The sequence below is a fragment of the Pelecanus crispus genome, chromosome 8, assembly GCF_030463565.1.
Source record: "Pelecanus crispus isolate bPelCri1 chromosome 8, bPelCri1.pri, whole genome shotgun sequence".
NCBI lineage: Eukaryota > Metazoa > Chordata > Aves > Pelecaniformes > Pelecanidae > Pelecanus > Pelecanus crispus.
In genome coordinates this window covers 27924712-27945123 of record NC_134650.1, presented here as the reverse complement: position 1 = coordinate 27945123, position 20412 = coordinate 27924712, and the positions used below count along the sequence as shown (strand labels likewise).

Here is a 20412-nt window from a genome sequence, read left to right as displayed (position 1 = left end):
GACATTGACTCTCTCAACCTCTCACAGTGGAGATCCTAGTTTTCCAAATTCTAGTGGGAAATGGAGAGGCTCTCATCCTCTTGTACACAGAGGACAACTTTATTTCTGCAGCTTTGCACACACAGGAAGTATTCCCGATTTTACTGCTTAAAGCCTGCCAAACCATCATATGGTTTTATCCTCTATCTATGCTATGAGAACATATGGACTTGAACATCTTTGTTCTAAAATGTTTGACATGCAACACTGCAATATATTGAAGGTATTTTTTGAAAAACCTAGTAACAGGACAGTCAAATCACCTAACCGAACAAATGCCTCGGTTTCCCTGGAATCTTAATTTTTCTTTGACTGACAGGGATACATTTGTTACCTGCGAATAAACACCTGCATAGTGCACATAAAAGCCTTTGATCTTGTGGAAAAAAAAAAAAAAAAGGTCAGTATGAATTATTTAAGAGCTCTGTGCAAATGCTACCTTGGATAAAGGCCCCATCAACTTGAGAGAAACTTTAAAAAACCCACCCCTCAGTCTGACAAGTGTTTACTGAGTCAGATTTTCAGAGGGATCACTGGTAGTTAAATTTTAAGTGAAACAATGGCTTCAAATTTATTAAAACAACTTATTCTGGTGGAACTAAAATAGGTTATGGCGTGTCCTGCTTTGATGTGGGTCTTAAGAGTATAGAATTCCTTCTCATGAACTGTGCTTATCTTTTATATCACGTGGTTGAAGGTACGCATCTTAACTGGGTATCAGCAGTCCTCCTGATTTCCTGGAGATTGCAGTTTCAAAACAGATGGCCTCGGAGATAAAAATACACATCACTTACTACTTGAACTGATCATTTTGGCACAAATTTATGTAATTTGTTAAGGGCACTTTAAATTTAGCAAGCTTGATTGATTATTCCACTGAATTAAGCAAGGCACCTTGGATGAAAATCCTGGTATGTTGTAAGTTTTACAGGAAGTAGTCTGACTCATTTTACTGTTACTGTGCAACAGGTTTGTAAGACTTTATTTCACTGAAGAAAAAAATACAAACTGAAGTCTATATTTTTCAGACCCACTATATCTATGATATAATAATGTGAAAATAAAACCACAAACTGTCCAAAGTAGGAAGAAAGTCATCACATTTTCTTGTCCTTTTGTGGCCAAAAAGATCACTAGCTTTAAAACAAGCATACAGCATTATCCTATCACTTTTATCCCCACCTGTAATTATAACTAGCAGTTTTTCTTTTAAATACAGAGGGAAAACCCAGTTCTGCCACAGGAAGCATTGCATTTTATGAAGCCCCAGGTTTTAATTTGCCCTGAGGGTTAAAAATGAAGATATTTGTTCAATGCAGGACTTCTGCCATGCACAGCTCCTATAAGCCTGCTTTTGCTGTAGTCATGTAGTCAGCTGAACATTACTAAGGAAGATCACTACATCATTCATTCACAAGCTGGGAAGGGAAATAATTCCTGCTGACTCATGCTTATAAGTATTTTCCTTGCTCCGCCTCCATTCATTTCAGCTCCTCCTTTCTTCTCTTAGTACTGGTAGCCTACTATATTTAAACAGCTGTTTCTAGAGCAGAGGCAGGATTCAAGGCTTGTAGTTTGGTTGGCTTTCCTGACCGTACAGGCATTTTCATAAAGATCTTGCTTCTCATTGGACCTGCTGCTAAAGGTAAGAAGGCTATAAGTAAGTGTAGAGAGCTCTGGCATACTGTAACACTGCTTTCTGAGTATCGCAGGGGTGTTTTTAGAAAGGTATTATTTTTGTGTACCATAATGGTCAATTTTTTTCAACATACTTCAATTGTGTTCGTGGGGTAACTGGCCTGGCATGTAAGAGTGATAATGCAAGTGGAGGGGGAAAAACAAACTTCTGAAACTTGTAGGCGGTATAAAATGTAAAAGCTATTGAGAGTTCTGGTTTTTTAAAAGTACTAATGAATTAAATTTTAAAACTGCTGGTGAAATGAATGTGTTGATGAAGAAAAGAAACTGAAGAAAACTGTTGTATTTGTGTTAGCATTGTTCTTGTTTAAACCTGAGTGTCATGGTAGCTCTTTCTGTCTTTTCCATTATTATTTATATATACTGACTGAACTGCTCTCTTGAACTCTACCCATGTGCTGTACAGGCCACACTTGGTGGTCCTTACTTGAGCAAAAGTCTCATTGATGTTATAGGGAGAGCTACTTGCTGATGTGACTTGGCTCTTTATTTCTGCTAAAGGTCATTTAGCATCATTGTCTTGCTAAATGCATCTTTGCTTTTTCTTTTACTCACTTAAAACCTGTTTCAGTTGTGCAGCCTGGAACTACTAGGGGCCACACTGACCGACTTTATGTGAGTTATAGTCCCTCTAGGCTTAAGGCTGTGTCAGGGAGGTATGCAGAGTTTGGTCCAGAACGAGCTGGGTGCTTTTTTCAAGCCAGAACAATTATGCAACATCACATAGACACTGAAATGCTTTGGAAGCAGCAAGGAGACAAATTGTGGAGCTTGCAGCATGCTCCCAAATGAAGAGGAGGAAAGAGACACCCATTTAAAGTAGGAAGCCTAAGGCAGGAGCCAGAACAGGGATCAGTGTCACTGAGTTGACTAAGCATTTAAGTGCCCAGCAGCCTGCTTTACATAAAAGGAAGGTGAGAAGAGCAGTCTTGAGTTTCTTGCTAGCTCAGGCTTTCCCTTGCTGTTAACTAGTTCTGTATAGATTTGGAATGAACTTCAGTGTCCTGTGCGCTTTCCAATAGCCTCTGCAAGAACAGGCTTTCATCTGCTACAGGTTATCGAGGTATATGTGGTCCCTTGATTCTAAGATTGCTAAAAAAAAAAAAAAAAATCCACCTTTATTTCTAATGGCAGGAAAAGTGAACATTTGGCCTGAAACTGAAATGCCTGAGATACTGAGCTCAGTTCTGCCCCCAGAAGTCAAACAGTTAGCCTACAGGATGGAAATAGCTATAGACAGGTTCAGGATCTGGTTCACTTTCTGCTTAAAAAGAAGAATTATTAACTATGAATTATAGAGACAGCAGCTATAGGATGTGGAAGGGGCTTCTCCCATTTCTAGAGACGTGGTAGGATAAACAGAAGCATCTCTGATGGTTAATCGTGTGTTGATAGAAATGTCCAGTGTCAAAACTTCAGAAAACAAAGCGCATAGCACTAAAATGATCATTATGGAGTTTTGTGAACTCAAGATACTGAATAAAACCATGGCTGAAAATGGTCATGTATGTGCATGGTTCTAGTAACTTCATCAGAATAACAATTGTGCTCCTCTAGCCATTAGGGTTTGGTTTAATTCCAGCAAATGCTCCTTTTTCATGTGTCAGAAGGTACAGAATGGAGGAGGAAGGTGGAATGAGGAGAGCGTTATCACTGAGCCCAAGGCTGCTGGCTTTGCTCTCTATCAGGGTGGGTGGGGTGGCATTAGTGCAACGGCCAGGAGCCAAGGCAACCTTCCTCTAAAGCAAATGAGACTGCCAGGCTGACTTCTACTGTCTTGTGCCTTTTTTTGTCCCCTTCAGGCTCCCCCAGAAAAATGCTGGCACACAACAGCATGACTTTGCGCCCAAGTCTTACAAACGGGCTTGCAGGCTCGTTATTTATATGCTGGCTTTGCTGCTCTCCTGGAACTGTTGCCATGTGCTGTACTGCGTTGGTTCAGCAGTCCTTGCTTCCAGCAAAAATCCCATGAATGTTGCTGGGTTACCACTGTCTACAGAGTGCATACAGTCTTTCTGTGCATGCTGCTGCAGAGTGCTATGGAGCAGAAACCTGGAAGATGGCTTGCAGAGATCTTGCTTCCCTCTTCCAGACTCCCAGTAGTTTCACAGAAATAAGATGTGCACTCTGTGTTAGGAAAATAAATAAATATATTATATATTAAAAAAAAAAAGAACTTGTCTTCTTGTGTAGTACAGCCATGGAGAGGGATTTATTTGTTACTGTGGAGAAGAAACCTCTGCTAACCTTCAGATAGGTGGTGTGAGGGGAATAGCTTACTGGTCACACCAGTGTCCTGTTCCTTTGGTGTCTCTGGTCATCCCAAGTGTTAGTGCAGAATTCTACTGATTGCAACTCTGGAGCTTTGTGGTAGGGAATTATCTGGGGGTAAATTTACACAACTATCTGCTGAAGGTGATGCAGGTTTTGGTTCATTTGGCAGAACCTACCAAAAAGGCTGGAGAAATACTTGGGCAGTTAGGCTGTGCTCCTGCAGCTACCAGGAGCATTAATTGCATTAAATACACCTTAAGGGGTTGATGCATGCCTCGGTATGGACACAACACACAGAAGTGTTCATCTTCTGTAGTGTATGCATCTACCTTTGAGCCTCAATTAAACTGGGAACCTAAGCTTCCTTGAAATCCAACTCTCTTCAAAGCTAGATGCTTGAAATGACTGAAATTAGAAAGCATAACTTTTATGGTTTTTAAGTGGTTCTTGCCCTGTCAGGCAAAATTCATGAGTCTCTTAGACTAATGCTTAGTTAAGTGGTAATAGGCAACCAGTAAGTGCTACTAAACTGTGATCCAAACATTTGGACAAAGCTGCTAGTTTTGAATTCAACTTGTAAGCCTTACATGTCTCTACTTGGATGAACCCAGTCCTCTGGGAATAGCTCTGTCTAGCCCAGCGATGGCTGTATATTGGTATATATGAGAATTGTCACGTCCTTGCAGGCAAATGCACTTATGAGACCCCTCCTGAAGCCTGGGATTCTGCAAATCCTAAACTCACCTGTGGTTTTCTGTCTGGTCATTCAATCACCAGGGTCTTACTGCATTACTGTAGTTGCTGGTGATGTAAATGTCAGGCTTAAAGTGGAGCATTACATTTGTAGGATGACACTTGCTGCAATACCTGTGTCAAAGGCAGTGATGTGCCAGACCTTATGGGAGTGTGCACTGTGCTTGCCAAAGATCTTTCTGAGCTTGAAAAATGTGTGGAGAGCATGCCCCACTGAACAAAGTCATGCCATTCAGTGAATTTTTACTTAGCTTTCCAAAATGAAAGTAATGTTTTTAGAAAGGACTGTGTAGCATAACTTAAAAGCTTATGCTGAATTTCAAAAATTTCACTTTTACTGTGGTAAAAATAGCTTTTAACTTCTGTAGATTAGTGACAGTATAGTTGAATTCCCTGGAAAACTAAAAAAGTCATTATTTGACATGGTAGGATTCCTGCAAGAACGGCAAAAAAACTGTGATTCACTGTTCACTGAATAACTGCGCACCCATCAGATGAGTTTTGTAGATTCCACTCTAATGACACCTTAGTCTCCAAGATAATAAATTTGTTGTATACTTTGTTTAAAGACTTGTTGTTATTTACTTCTTCAGACCTAGAACTCTCTATTTGCTGAAAAATTAAGAAAGAACGTTCAGGAGCTAAACTAGCACTTCTCAAAAAACCCTTTAGTGATGGCACATATTTGAAAATGCAGCCAAGAGATTTCCAGTCTTTGGGCATAAGTCTTGACTAAGGTTTGCTCTGCTTATCAATAAATGCACAAGTTGCTTTAAAAAGTACAAAGCATTCATGAATGGGTCCATGATAGTTATGGCAATAATATTTTTCTACACACTATGGGCAGAAGCAAAGTTTTCCTTAACAAGCTGCAACACATCAGTTACTCTAGTCAGAGGGTTACTGAAGTTGCCAGCTGTTCCGGAGAGCCTGGAATCTGTGTGTGGAAGAGAAATATAAGGGTCCTCTCCCTTTTTTATGGTATAATCAGGGAATCATCCTTCACTTTGGGGGGCAGGAGGAGAAAAAGGTAAGCAGGCCAGTCCTGAGTGTGGACGTGTAATGTGATTGTCTGCAATGCAAGGATAATACTTTAGATCAACCTGGGTTTGTAGGCTATAGAAAGTCATGTGTTTTGTCAAAAAAGCAAATAATTCAAAACTTACTTGTTTTAACAGGTAGACTCCAAGACCTAAATGCTTCCAGACGGGAAGATGTACGCCTTTTTGAACAGACCCCACAACAAGGGCGGGTTCAAGCCACTGCCTGTTGTGATCATAGGTAAGTTTTCTCCTGCCAGCATTGCTGTTTTCTCTAGCGCTCTTATTGCTTTAGACTTGCTGTCTTCAGCTCTTGTTCCACATATTCTTACTGAAACCAGAAATGCCTGGCAACTGTTTCTGCCTCCTTCCCCTGACAGCCAAACTTTCTCTAGTACTAAGAGAAAGACTATTAGGAGTTGTGGGAAGTAGGAACCAAAATGATCTGAGGGCTGGAGCACGTCTCCTACGAGGCTAGGCTGAGAGAGTTGGGGTTGTTCAGCCTGGACAAGAGAAGGCTGCGGGGAGACCTTATTGCGACCTTCCAGTACTTAAAGGGGGCCTACAGGAAAGATGGGGAGAATCTTTTTAATAAGGCCTGTTGTGACAGGACAAGGAATAACGGCTTTAAACTAAAGAAGAATAGATTTAGACTAGATATAAGAAAGAGGTTTTTTACAATGAGGGTGGTGAAGCACTGGAACAGATTGCCCAGAGGGGTGGTAGATGCCCCATCCCTGGCAACATTCAAGGTGAGGTTGGACGGGGCTCTGAGCAACCTGATCTGGTTAAAGGTGTCCCTGCTCACTGCAGGGGGGTTGGGCTAGATGACCTCTAAAGGTCCCTTCCAACCCAAAGCATTCTATGATTCTGCGATTCTATGATTTGACAAACCAAAACACATACCTCATTTTTAACAGAAAAATTGGTTACCTTTTGGGCAACGGTTCAGCTGGGCCTGTTTTCTCTCTGTTGGATATTTAGAAGGGTTTGAAACCTCTTCACTACAGATAGTTAATCAACTTGCTGTGAAGTGATTATCGGTAGTGCTTGAATTGGAGGTGTGTTTGTGTTATCTTTTTTCCCCATTGTATGTGTTTAGAAAGTGCTTCAGATGCTGTTAAAGTTTCTTGAAATTTTTCACAGATTTCTTTTAAAATGCAAGTCAGCTACACTGATTTTATACAGATTTAATAAAATGGTAAAAAACTGTAGGTTTTCTACCACTTTAGAAAACAGGTATTGTAGTAACTGTCTTGTCTCCATTGCAAGAGGGGAGCTTTGTAATGTGAGGTGATTCGTGGAGCAAAGCATGAGTAGTTATGTCAGTGCCTTCCCCTCTGTGACTGATCATGAGCTGTGCTCCAGTGCAGGTGTTGGACCTTGTTCATCTAAGCATGTGTTTAAATGCCTTGTAGAGGTGGTTCCTTCCTTATCTGTCATCTTATTTATAGTCCCCAAGAGAGCTAGTCCAAACTTAGTGCACCACATAAATAACACTTAATCCTTGCTAACAGCAAGTTTGACAAGGCCACTACTACCAGCAGGTTCTAGTCTGAGAATGACTTCGTACTGCCCAGTTGTACAAGTCTTTAGGTGGGAGGGAGGATATTTTGGTACATTCCTAGTGCACCTATACAGGGACCCAACGTGGATATATCACTAAAGCCTCGGAAGCACCAGTGTGAAGATGAGCACTCTAAGGAGGCTGCTGGACTGAAGCAGCTCAGCTGTTTCACTGCAGCTGGACATTGCACACAGGTTCCAGCTACTTCCCCCGGCCCTGCTCCAAGAAGCCTGTAGACTCTCTCTGCTGTGCTGGCAGCCTCATGAAAGCAGTTGCTTTCTAGAATAGCTTAAGCCCTGGAGGCAGCTGTGCTTGTGACCATCCATATCAAAATTAGGTGTGGTGCAGAGTAAATCCTCTGTGTGTGCTGCTGAGAGTTGTGCACTCAAATGATTAAGTTTGGCTTGGGTGTCTCCTTGTACTTCCTAAAGCAAAGGAGTAAGCTGAAAGATGTTACATTTTACTATACCTGCAGTTTAGTTTGCTTTTAATTTCTGTTGCTGTCGGGTTTAGATAACTTTCCTGCAAGTGGAATGTTCCAAACACTGACCGGCAGCTGCTGGTCCTTGCTCAGCACAGCAGACTTTGGCCCCAGCTGCGGCATGTGCTGCCCTTCACATAGCTCAGCTCGCTGTTAGCTTTACAGCCTGAGCCTCCCTCTATCTCAAATCCCCAAGCAGCAGCCTTTGTTCTCGTCGCTCACGCAGGCAGCATGGGCACTGTGCCAACACAGCCTGCTGCAGGCTGCTGTGTCACTTCAACTGCCCTTCCCTGCATCGTCACTGCATTATGTAACGGGGGTTAGTCACATAATAGTGAGCAGCAAAGCCTGAGCAGCCAGAGAGGTTGACACCTAGTTATGCAGACACTGTAAAATATTAAACATACTGGAGAACAGCCATGTGAAAACTTTCCACGGGCTACTCTCATGGGCTTTGGAGTCACATATATCAAGTTTTTCCACTGGCTGTTGGGTGGTCAGCAGGAGGAGTTCAGTCATCCAGCAGTTTGTTCAAAGTGCTTTATTCTGGGGGGTGTCTTGGTATGGCGGAGAGACTTTTTTCCTTAACACGCTGCCAGCAGTACCATGGTTGGGCTGGTTCCCATTTGAAAGTGTCCTCAAGACCTGTTAGTCAAAACCACTGTTGCCGGATATCCCTTATTAGATGGGATTTCTTACTGAGCAGAGCTTCACTTGAATAGTCACAGTCTTTTCTGGACTTGTTCTGTATCCTGTGCACTGTGAACTACTCTGCACTGGTGTGAAATGTGCATCCAGGGGGGCTGAGACCCCCAGTCAGTATGTGACCAGTCTCTAAACCTTTGAAGAAGTTAATGAGCAATAATTCAATAAATCAGCATGCTAGGGACTTCAAGCTTCAGGTGAGGTTAACCTCTGGCTTGTTTAATACTATGTCTTTTCAGCAAGTTCTGAAGAGCTTGCAATGCAAATAGATGCAATTGAGGAGGAGAAGGGGACATGAGAGGGTAGAACAACGTCCCCAACTTCATCCAATAGGTCAGTGTTCAACCTGGAATAGAAAGTCCCCCGGATCTGCAGCAGTATCTTATCCTTTGAATTGGTCTGGATATTAGAAACACTTCTCAAAGGACTTCTCTATCTGCAGGAGAACAAATCCTTCTCCGTTGTGTCTTTTTAGGGAATGGACCTTCAGGAATCTGCCTCTCATATTTGCTGTCAGGCTACACCCCTTACTTCAAAAGAGACTTTCTTCATCCTCATCCCATTCTTCAGAGGAAACTGGAAGAGGCACCAGATGTCTCCATTTTGGACCAGGTTCGTGTAAAGAGAAATAGTATAACATCATAGTAAAGCATCCTAGGGATATGTTATAAGTGATCACCTCATTTGATTTTTTTGAAGTACACAGACAGAATGAGCCTTACGCAAAGTACTTTTAGTTGTCCAGATCTCCTTTGTATGAAATGCCAGCATTGCTGCTAAGATCCTTGAGGTAGTCCTCTGGCAATAACGGGGTCAGTGTGCCAGTAAATGAGCTTCACAGAACACAAAAAACACTGAATGGAAATACTGGAATAACGAGCAGTCTGCTGCCTGGCAGGACAAGCATTCTGAGCATCTGATCTGCCTCTCTTTAGGATTTGGAGTATCTGTCTGAAGGCTTGGAGGGACGATCCCACAGCCCTGTGGCTCTTCTGTTTGATACTCTTCAGCGTCCAGACACAGACTTTGGTGGAACAGCAGAATCTGTCCTCACTTGGTGGCACGAGACCAACAGAGCTGTCCCCCACCTGGTCCTTGGCAGAAACGCTCCTGGAGGTGCCTGGCATGTATGTGAATTGAAGCCTAACTGTTTAGGTCTGCATGTTGTAAGATAGCCAAATGTGTTGACTGGAGAGGCAAAAGCTCCTCTAATATGCCACTCAGTCACATTTGATTTTATGTATATAGACAAGCAAAAGTTTAAAAAGAAAAAAAAGCATGAGACGCATTTATATTTCCAGTCTATTGTTCTTTTTGGAGAACATGGATGGTTCTATCCACGACAGCAGATCAGAGGAAATCACTGATTTCATCATCCGTGCCATATTGAAATATGACAAAATTGCATTTCGCTTCTTACATTAAATAACTGAAAGTCTTTTTACTGTGTTTCTTGTTCCAGGCTATCGAGGGCTCTGTGGTTACCCTGAGCAGAGGGGAATGGATGGGACTCCCAGATCTCCCATTCAAAGACTGGCTAAAGCAAAAGAGAAGGTAAGATATCTATGGTGTGATTATTTGCAAACGTCTGGAGGTTATTTGGGAACCTGGAATGAAGTGGACTTCTTGAATGTAGCTACCCATCTGTTAATGGATGACTCTAGTGAGAGAAAGGACACCCTCCCACCCCCCAGTAAAAGCACATTCTGCATTCAGTGATTGAGGTAAAGTTGCAGTGCTACCTGGAATGTGTCCGTCTCAACACCCACTGGGGAGATGGATCACAGTGTCCATGAGTTCTGAATAAAGCTTGGAAAAGGCGTGGTCATCTGACTTCTGTGTCTATACTGCTGCTGTCCCTAATGACAAGTATAATCAGCTCAGCTACTGTGCAGTCTCTGAGGTGCCTTCTGCTCTTGAGATGTGTAACAACTAATATCAAAAAGTCCAGGAATTAAAAATGGAATGGAAGCAAGATGTGAGGAAGGCATAAATGAGCAACCATGTTCTTAGGGATGGGATTCATGCTAGAGAAAGCTGCCTCTGTCCAACAGCTTGTGGACCTGAGTGTTAGCTCTGTATACCAGGAATAACTTTGCTGAAGTCAGGGAAACTAGATAAGTCTTGTCTGGTAGTGACAGGATAGATGGCTCTAGGATACATTCAGTGGAAGAGGGGAGAAATTCCAGTCTCTTACTTAACTGCTGCTTGACCTTTGTTTGTACTATATTACAGAGGACTCAGAAACAATAGAGCCACAGCAGAAGACATTGCTCAATATTACCAACACTATGTGATGAAGAAAGGACTCCAGAAGAATTTCAGATGTGGTACCATTGTGACCTCTGTGAGGAAAGTGAGTGCAGAGAGCATCTCCAACCACACACAGAAAGATCTGCAGGAGAATAGTGACTCACTCTGGAACTCCAATGAGAAAAGTACGGATGTCTTTCAGGTGGATGGATTTTTCAAAACTGTGAAAGGTGATAAAGAGTCCTTCTCCATCTATGCAGAGAATGTGGTCTTAGCTACAGGAACATACGATAGTCCTACTTGGCTTGGGGTCAAGGGAGAGAACCTTTCCTATGTTCATCACCAGCTGTCTGCCCTAGAGGAAGCAGTGAAGAACAACAATATTGGCATCATGTCAGATCCAGTCTTGATTGTAGGTGCTGGTCTGACAGCTGCTGATGCGATTCTCTTTGCTCACCACTGCAATATTCCAGTAATCCATGTTTTTCGGAGACGAGTCAGTGATCCGGGTCTTATTTTTAACCAGCTCCCCAAAATGATGTACCCTGAATACCACAAAGTCCATCAGATGATGAAAGAACAGTCAGCTGCTTGTACTGGGCCCTATGAGTGTTATGTTAGCCTTCCTGAACATCATGTGCTATCCTTTGGCAAGGACAAGAAATGTATCTTTCAAGACAAGAATGGCTACCAGAAAGCTTATAAAATTTCAATGGCTCTTGTTCTAACTGGCTCAAACCCCAACCTCTCCTTTCTGCCAAATAATGGCATTGACTTGGCAATGGACAGTGACCAACCAGTCAATCCAAAGAGGAATCCCATAGATGTTGACCCATTCACCTATGAATGCACTCAGGAGAAAGGGCTTTATGCTCTAGGACCTCTAGCTGGAGATAACTTTGTACGCTTTGTACAGGGAGGGGCTCTGGCCGTTGCCAGCTCTCTGTTAAAGAAAGCAAACAAAAATCCCCCCTAACAAAAAAAAAAAATCCTATGCTGACTGTATCTGAATGGGTTACTGCTGTTTTCTTAGAGAAGCAAGTCATTCAATTGTACATCCTCAGATGTAAAGCCCACTCCTGGTATTCTCCAAGGTTATGCAGAGAGTTACTAAGTTCTTGCTGAGTTATTTGAGAAGATTAAGTCACCAAATACAGAGTGGGTTTCACACTTGGAAGTACCTTCAGTCCCTGGGGCTTCAGCTCCTTTCCTGCATAGCTGTGCATGGAGGCTGCAGGGGCTTTGAATCTTGTGCCTGGAAAAGTAGGGGGCAAGATAGTGGTTGGTCCTCTATGTAAGACCTTCCAGGTTGCTGAAAACTGAATTGGGGAACAATCGATGCTAATTATTTCCAGACAGCAGGCTGACAACCCTGTGTCTGTCAGTGTCTTACAGTGTTTTTTCATGAAACAAAGTAAGCTGACATGGTTTTATTTGTTCCTGTGGCTTGGCTCTGTGTTCTTATTAGACCAGAAATCACTGAAAGATGCTGCAAGGTACCCCTCTGGCACATGAAGTGGTACTCTGCAAATAAAAACTGACATAGAAACAGTCAAACCTGTATTGTCTCACTGACACCAGCAACAAGTAATATGTAATTTTTTAATCAAGAGATTCCTGTGATGGTTTTTTCTCCTTCTTGAGAAGGAATGGTACTGGTTTACAAACACTTAGTTTGCCATCTTGCAACTTTCTACTTTTCTAAATCCTAAAACTGCAATAGCCAAATTCTTGGCAGCTGCTGTAGGGACAGCAGAACTAAAGGGGAGCTGCTGGTCTCTCTTGTAACTGCCCAGGTACTGTATGAGGCTTCTGCTGCACAGAGTATTTCAGAAAGGTGCAATGTTATATGAATTTCTAATGTAATGTGATTTTTTTTTTTAAATGCTATTTGTATAAAGGGGAAATTGGCACAGTCACTTTTTGATAATTTTATGCTATATATAGCAATTTTTTTATACTAGTTTTCTAAAAGATTTTTATTGGCAAAGTATTTTGTTACAGGCTTTCAGTCAGTGTTTTGAATGAGCTGGGGTGGGTGGGAATGGTGCCTTATGTTGCAAACAACGTTCTCAACAGACCTACAGGGCCTTTCATACCTCTTTAGAAAAAATCGGAGTCATAGCTGATCTTATTTGATGTATTTGAGACTCTGCTCCCTGTGCTGCACTGAAACTCACTGACATGACCAGATGCTGCACGTCTCTTGAAAGCTGAGCGTGTGGAGACAGTGGCTGTTTGTAAATGAATCAGCCTCAAGTTGAGGTGTGTGAGGAGCTTGTCTGTGCTGTTGCTGTATCACACTTGAATATTTTTGCCACTGACTATTCTTGTATGAAATTTTTCAATAAAGGGATTTCAGACTTAGTCTGTGTTTGGATTTTAACTCTTACATTGAATTTCTGACCCAGAGAAGATCTAATGAGCTGTTAATCAGCTTCCTGGCAAGCACCAGGGTGTGGTTTGTGCCTGCAAAATCCTGCACCTTTCCGCTCCCTAGGAGCACAACACTATGGATTTGCTTTCTGTATATCTTCCTCTCTCCAGTAGGATGGAGAATCCTTGTAGAGTGCTTTGGCAGTGTCTGTCTCCTGTGAGGCTAAAACACAATACCAAACCAAGCTATTTGCCAAAGGTGTTCTTGCCTAGGGGATCTTATATCTCTTTCCTGTTACCTACTGTCTTCTCCTGTCTGGAAAAATCCCCAATTAGGGCCCAGTCCAGAAAGTCAATAAGACAGTTTAGATCAGAAGAGGCATTTGAAGGTCTCTGGTCCAACCCCCATAAAACAGGGCGAGCTTTGAAGATAGACCTGGTTGCTCAGTGCCTTGTTGGGGAAAGCTTTGAGTATCTCCCAGGATGGAGACTGCACTATCAACATTTGATTGCCCCATTCAACATTTGACCACCTTTGAGAATTGTGGGGTATCTTCTTAACTAGTTGAAGTGTCCCTATTGCAGCTTATCTACTGTCTCTTGGTTTGCGTGGTGGTGGTTTTTTCTTTTTTTTTTTTTTTTTCTCCACTGCACAGCTCTCAGAAGAGTCTGGCTCAGTGTGTTAAAACACTAATCCTCATTCTTCTCTGAAGGCTGAGACTGAGGGCCCTCAGGATTTTGTGGGCACAGAAATGTGGTGCAGATGAGTTTCCTGGTCTGTATAATTGCTCACTGGCCAGAGGGGTGGCAATACCCTCAGGGCTCTCTTTGGCAGCATTGCTCTAAATGACATGGTAGTTGTTCCCCTGAATCTGTTATCCTGGCAATATGGGGATTCTGGAGTATGGATAATATGGTCCTGTGCCATCTTGCATGGTTTTGGTACTCCCCAGGAGAGATGAGCTGATACTCCTTTTGCCCTGCCTTATGCTCGTCTTAGGAGCTTAGGTCCATGCAGTGCAGGATTGTGCTGTTCCTTCTTCCTGCGGCTGACCTTTGCTAGAAAAAAATCGGTGATCAGTGTTCACCTTTCTAAAAATACCATTTTCAGCTAGGTCTCAAATTCCTGCATCAAAAGCAAATGAAGCGGAGAACAAAAGCCAAAGGGTATCTTAAAAAAACAAGGGGCATTGGAGTGTGCTGGGAGTAAGGGCATAGGATTGGTGTCAAGTGAAATGCTGCTCTTTCCATCACTGAGGTCAAAGTCACCATGGTCGTGCTGATCATTCCTGTATCCTGTATTGTGTTACGGTGATCTAATTTGCCCTGCACCGGGGAGCTCTGAACTAGGGCAGAAGCCTGTGCCTGTGTCAAGGGAGCTTGGGTGACCATGTTTTAAATAGCTGGCTTTCTTGCCCAAGAGGGATGAGCTGATTGCCTGCTCTGTGTAGGACCAGAAAGAGAAGTGGTTTTTCACAACTGATGCTTAGAAAATATCCTACATTCTGCCCTGGAGGGATGTCAAAGCAGAGGATCTCAATAGCAGAGGTGGTGGTTTACTCATCAACAAGTCCTCAGGGCAAGGCTGCGTGGTGCTAATCCAAGTTGTCATTCAGTTCTGTGTATCCAGGGAGGCAAATATGAATAATTGTTCCAAAACAATCAGCTGTGAGAGTCAACAGATACCAGCTTTATGTGTGGGATTCACCCGTGCATTATAACCTTGACCTACAGCATGTGACAGGACTGGGAAAAAAATAGTCTCCTCCTGTGCGTTCTGCACATCACGTGCTACCGGTGGGAGTGACGCAGCTTTGTCAGGCGAGATACTAAATGCTTTCACCACCATTTCCACTGCTGCACATGAGGCCCAGCTGGGAGGTTATCTTGGTGAGTTAGCTGGCTATTTAAAATTGGAGACCACTCTGCTTTATTTCTCTATCCCCTGCAAGTCCTTTGGTGTCCTCTCCATGCTGCCCAGTGGAAACCTTCTGCAGCCAAGGTGACCAGAGCAGGACAGTCTGGGAAGCCTCAAGCAACTTCCTGCTCTGCTCAATTCAGGTAGAGCAGCTTTGTTTTTATTCAGACCTCTAGCTGCTGCTAAGAGGGGATGTTTGTCACTCCACAACAAGGGCTCCATGTCAGGCACCCGTTTTCTGTCCTTCAGGGCTCCTCAACCTCCTTTGGTTTCCTCCCAGAACTGATCAGTCCCCAGTTTGTGTCTTTGCAGAACAAGCTCCTGAGAGCTGCTGGCACTTGCCAGGAACAGTGGAAAATTATGCACCTAGAACAGAAAAAAGGATTTGAAGTTTACCAACAAAACAAAAAAAGAGAATTGTGGGGGGTTTATTTCATTGTGCTAGTGAGTCCTTGTAGTCAAGGCTGATGTGGTTTTAAAAAAACATGCTTGCGGGTGTGGCAGAACTGACAGAACTGTACAAGTCTAAACTCAGGTGCCTTTTATTATGCAATTAATGTACAAACTTACCGCTTCTACTTTTTGCTTTGGTGAAGGACTTAAGAGGTGTCAGAGCATGTCCATTGTGAGTTTTCGCTTCTCAAATGAAGGGAAGGGTACCCTCTTTTTAAAAAGAGCCATCTTTTACATATCATCTGGATTGAAATTATTTCAGTAAAAAAATCTTGGGAACCCCTTTGGTTGTTCAGCATTCACTTTTTTTGGCCACACTTCTCTCTTTGAGCACAGGACTAAATCCAGCCACATCTTGGCCAGACCACTCTATTTAAAAGGTCTACAGAGCATTACGATATATTGCAAGTCCAATGATTGCCTAAGTCTTGGCTTTATAAGGACCCTTAGGGAGCTGTCAGACTGTGGTGGCTTAAATTAACCTGCTTTATTTGTGAAATATAGATATTTGTGGGCAGGCCAGCAGCCAGTGCCTTGCTGCTAACTGGCCGCTCCTGAGGTTGTGCTAAGCTGCTTGTAACTGGGGGACACTTGGGGCATGAATGGGGGAGGAGGGGTCTTCTAGCAGAAGGGGTTTCAAGCTGGAACCAAGCCTGGAGGCTCCAAAACAACTGACTTGCAGGGCTCTGCAGCAAGCCACCAGAGTTGAAGCAAGCTCCTGGCTAGAGAGCGGCTAAGTTGGGAGTGAGAAAAGGGAGTGCAACTTTTGTTTCTGTTGTTGGCTGTATCCTGCCTTCTGCCAGAGCCTGGAAAGCCACATAGATCCGCTGTCCAGGCAGAGTTACCTTTGCCATCCCTGGGGACCAAGCCCTGAGGTCCAGGACAAAACCTGGATCCTCTGCTGTGCAGCTAGGAGACAGAGAAATTGTGGTCCAGTGTGGGAAGGAAAACATCTCACGGCATTTCTGCCTTTGGCCATATGAATGTGCCCTTCTGCTCCGTATGGGCACCCACATTACCAAGCTTGGCTCAGAGAAGCAGGACCTACTAATATATCAATTTAGAGGAGCCTGTCTGAGGAGGGGCAGAGCAGGCAGCTGCCGTGAACTTTCTGCGAAGGAAGCAGAATGGATTTTGTTTTCCAGCCTGATTTTTGCTGGTTGCATTCATTTCTTGGAAGCACTGTTGACCGTTCTGCCTGGTTTTACAGCTATGCTACAGCAAGCTGGGAATGAGGGAAAGGAGAGGAATCCTGAGCCAGGCAGCATGCATGCATGGGCAGTGTGGCCCTGCTCCATAACTGGCATCACCACCAGCCAGAAAACCCTGCTGGGAAGGTGCAAGCACTATTTATTTAAGATATTTACCCCGCAGGTGAATTTCCACATCTCGGTCTCAATGGAAGCAAAGGGGCTGGTGAAATAACCACAGGAACCACCTTTATGAACTGGGATGCAGCTGCAAATTGCTGCAGTCCTCATGGCAGCTGGCCGAGCTGGGGTGTTTGATTACAGCCTGGCTATCTCTGGGGGTAAACAGAGCTGGTTTGGCCATGGTGTTAGACAGGAGCCAGGTCAGAGGGGGTTTGCTCAGTGAAATAGCGGCTAACTGCAAGCCAGGGATGAAGAGGCAGTTCAACAGGGGTTGTGAGCGTGTAAAGTTACCGCTGATGATGAAGTGCGGATTTTGGGATCTTATATTGGGTAAGTCTCCAAATCTGAGTTGCGCTTTTATAGGCCACTGAACCTTTTGCCAGGGAGGCAAACTTTAACCAGAGGACAAGCAAAGGGCAGGATGAAATTATTCCTTTAATGGCAAAGAAATAGAAAACCAGGAGAGCTGTGCTTTTTTTTATGAGACCACAGACACAATTTCAGGCTGAAAACATTCATTCCTTTTGAGAGCCAGCCCAGTGGAGCAAACCTCATTTGCAACTTGGCATTAATACCCGAGTTATCCAGTATTACCGTAACTCCGAGTCAGCAGAGGTCTCAGAGGCATAGATAGCTTTCAAAGCTAATAAACTGACTGATAGATCTTTCAGCTGAAAAGACCAGGGAATTTGTATGTCAGAAAAAAATTCCTTGGTGTTTTCCTGGAGTAATAAATGGACTTTTCAGTTTAAACATTAAGGTCTAGCAAAAACAAGCAAATGACAAAGTGGTGGGATGCTGAATGTGATGCCCCAGTGGCTGCAGTGTGGGGAGCACTGCGGACTGTGCCAGAGTCAGCCCATCCCTCGCAGGGCATCCTGCTCGTGGACCAAAGGCAACACAGGGGCTGTATGGCCTCATCCAGCTGGGAGGAAAGGGGTACATGTGATGGGCATTGTGACATGGAGGGGGGTGAGAGGTTTGTCTTCCCAAGCTGCAACAGTGGCTGCAAAAAAGATGAATGACAAGTCAAGTTGCACAAAGTTAACTTAGCAGTGTCATTTCTAAGCAAATTTGAACTGGTGGAAAGTTTATGCCATGTGAATCCCTTGTGCTGTGCAACTGAGTTTTCTTTTTCTTCTCCTTTTTTTTTTTTTTAATCTGGTTGCTGGGATGCCAGTGCTGGATTTACTGTTTTATCGAACCGCAGCCTGGGAAAAGAAGCAGTGGCAGCAGATGCTGACATGTCGTGGCTCGGGGCTAGAGCAATTTCACAGCCGATGCTTCTGAAAAGCTTTGCGGGTGGAATGTGCTGTGGGCTCGCTCCCACAAGGGTGGTGGGTGGCAGCCCTGCCAGGAGCTGGCAGCCCTCCCCAGGGCACGTGTGGGTGTCTGGGTGGGTCTGGGGACCATGTGAACGGGAGAGGTTCGGCAGGGTCTGCATGTGGAAAATGTAAGGAAAGGGAAACTGGAGATACGGGGTATCCACTCCCCAGCAGTTTTCCTGCAGCTGGGTGGGAAGGACGGTGTCGGCACGGCCAGAAAGGCGAGAGCCCATCCTGGGCACTGCGGTGGGAGCACTGATTCCAAGCTCAGATGTTGCAATCAGAGTTTTCCCTGAGCCCTTTCCGGCACCTGTTTGCCAAACTCCCCTTCACAGGGGTTGCTGGAGCAGCAGTGCTGTAAATGCTGCTCTTGTCACGGCATCTCTGGCAGCTGCCCAGGAAATTTAGGCGATTAGTGAGCAATAAGACACATGAGCAGTGAGAGGGAAGGGCGGCATTTTGTATGAATGAATTACACATGATTGACGCTGCCTGAAGTAACCTATTTGCAAAAACATACCTCATCCCCCGTGTTGCACTTTCACAAAGTTTAAGCAAAAGAGATTTCTCAGGAGCATGAATAACTGGCAGTATTTTTGCTGGCTGGAGTATAACTGAGCTGGCTTAAGGCAGTGTGTTAAAGCAGGCAGCACGCAACCTCTGCAATATATCGACCTGACTAAATGTGTAACAGTAAGAAGTTTTTTCTCCCCTGAAAACGAAAGCTTTAAAATCCTCCCTTTGTTTTACACAGAGGTGGAAGTAAGACCTTTGGAAATTTTTCATTAGAAACAGAGACAGAAACCGGTGTTCGATTGGGGATTTATGGCAGAGCCTCAGACACAGTGCTCTGACATTGCAGTGAACGCTGTAACCTCTGGGATTTTGGGGTGGATTTCTGGTTCCCTTTTTGGCTAGTGCTTCGATCTCAAGGCTGAGAAACATTTCAGATTTGTGTTTCACCAGAACCAGTTTCTTCCCCTGCATAATTCTGGTTTTGGTGAACTGGTGTGTATAAGAAGCAAAAAAAGTTCCCAGGCAATGCTGTGGAGGTCTGCAGCCACCACTTGCACCATTTTACAGTTAAGGCGACTGTCATCCTGAGGTTGATATAAATAAGTTCACGTTCCTGAAAATATAAATATTTACACAAATATTTTCAGGAAGAAGGAGAAGCAAGTGTCTGAGAAAAAGATAAAGTTATATAAACAAATGTTATCTGTCTGATGTAACACTCCAAATGCCTCATCCACTGAGTAATCTGGATATGACATCATGGGGGAGCTACACGAGAGCCGGCCAAGTGAAATGTTCTCACCCCGAAACAAAGGAAAGCAAATCAAAGGGAGGTGGAATCTCCTGTTCCCAGGCTGCGTGCCCTCTGTGACCTTCCTCGCACTCTGTTACATCCATTTCCAACAAAAGCCTTTTTTTTTCCTCTTCCTTTAAACAATGTAATGGAAACCCCTCCATCCATGTGGTGGGAAACGGCTCACTGCAGAGGAAGCAATGTGACTCTGCTGGAGCAGATCCCCATTTGCAAGCAGAGGGTGTGTTGCTTTCCCAGCATTAGGTGAAGAAAATTACGGAGCTTTGAAAGTAATCCTGCAGCTGAAACAATAAAGTCTTGCTCTGGTCGAATATCATTATGCATGAACCATCTTTCCCCTTTTCCTTATGTGAGCAGTCCCAATAGTCTTTGAATACTGCACTGATAAGGGAAGCAGAAATGCACGGGATAAAAGTGCTTATTCTGTCAAAGGCTGAATGGCTGAGCCCCCAGTTCTCACTCTTTCCAAGGCTAGAAGGTCCCAATGGTCCCTGCTTGGTGAAAGAACTAATACTAAGCATTTTCCATACAGAAATGTAACTTCCATAGTCCTATGATTCCCTAATACTCAGATTTGTCAGGATGATATTTCATGAATTATTTACTATTTTGAGTATTACACGGAAAAAGCTCAGCGAGCAGGACAATCCATTTGATCATGCCTTGAAACTGCTGCCTGAATATGGGGGTGTTTTTTTCTTTTCTGACAGCTCTTACAATAACGAATGGGAATTACATTCTCAATAAACAGTCCATCCTAGGAAATCTGACTGCTGGCCAAGTTTGGCTTCAAAATCCTTACAGTGGCCGCAGGTAGGCAGCCACCC

At 43.8% G+C, this 20412-nt stretch overlaps 1 protein-coding gene across 2 annotated transcripts; it reads left to right on the top strand.

The window, feature by feature from the left end:
- Nucleotides 1-1542: 1542 nt before the first annotated feature.
- OSGIN1 (oxidative stress induced growth inhibitor 1) lies at nucleotides 1543-13177 on the top strand. Of its 2 annotated transcripts, XM_075715847.1 has the most exons (7): nucleotides 1543-1684; nucleotides 5612-5794; nucleotides 5943-6045; nucleotides 9033-9169; nucleotides 9493-9684; nucleotides 10020-10111; nucleotides 10793-13177. In XM_075715847.1, the coding sequence occupies exons 3-7, from the start codon at nucleotides 5961-5963 to the stop codon at nucleotides 11784-11786; spliced, it is 1500 nt and encodes a 499-aa protein (XP_075571962.1). In that variant the 5' UTR covers nucleotides 1543-1684; nucleotides 5612-5794; nucleotides 5943-5960; the 3' UTR covers nucleotides 11787-13177. The 2 variants fall into 2 exon arrangements, with proteins under 2 accessions (XP_075571962.1, XP_075571961.1); XM_075715846.1 differs by lacking the exon at nucleotides 5612-5794.
- Nucleotides 13178-20412: the final 7235 nt, after the last annotated feature.

Coding starts and splice junctions, on each gene's coding strand:
- OSGIN1 (XM_075715846.1), top strand. CDS start 5,961: ATGCTTCCAGACGGGAAGATGTACGCCTTTTTGAACAGACCCCACAAC. Junction 9,685..10,019: donor CTCCTGGAGGTGCCTGGCAT/GTATGTGAATTG, acceptor TTCTTGTTCCAG/GCTATCGAGGGCTCTGTGGT. Junction 10,112..10,792: donor TGGCTAAAGCAAAAGAGAAG/GTAAGATATCTA, acceptor ACTATATTACAG/AGGACTCAGAAACAATAGAG.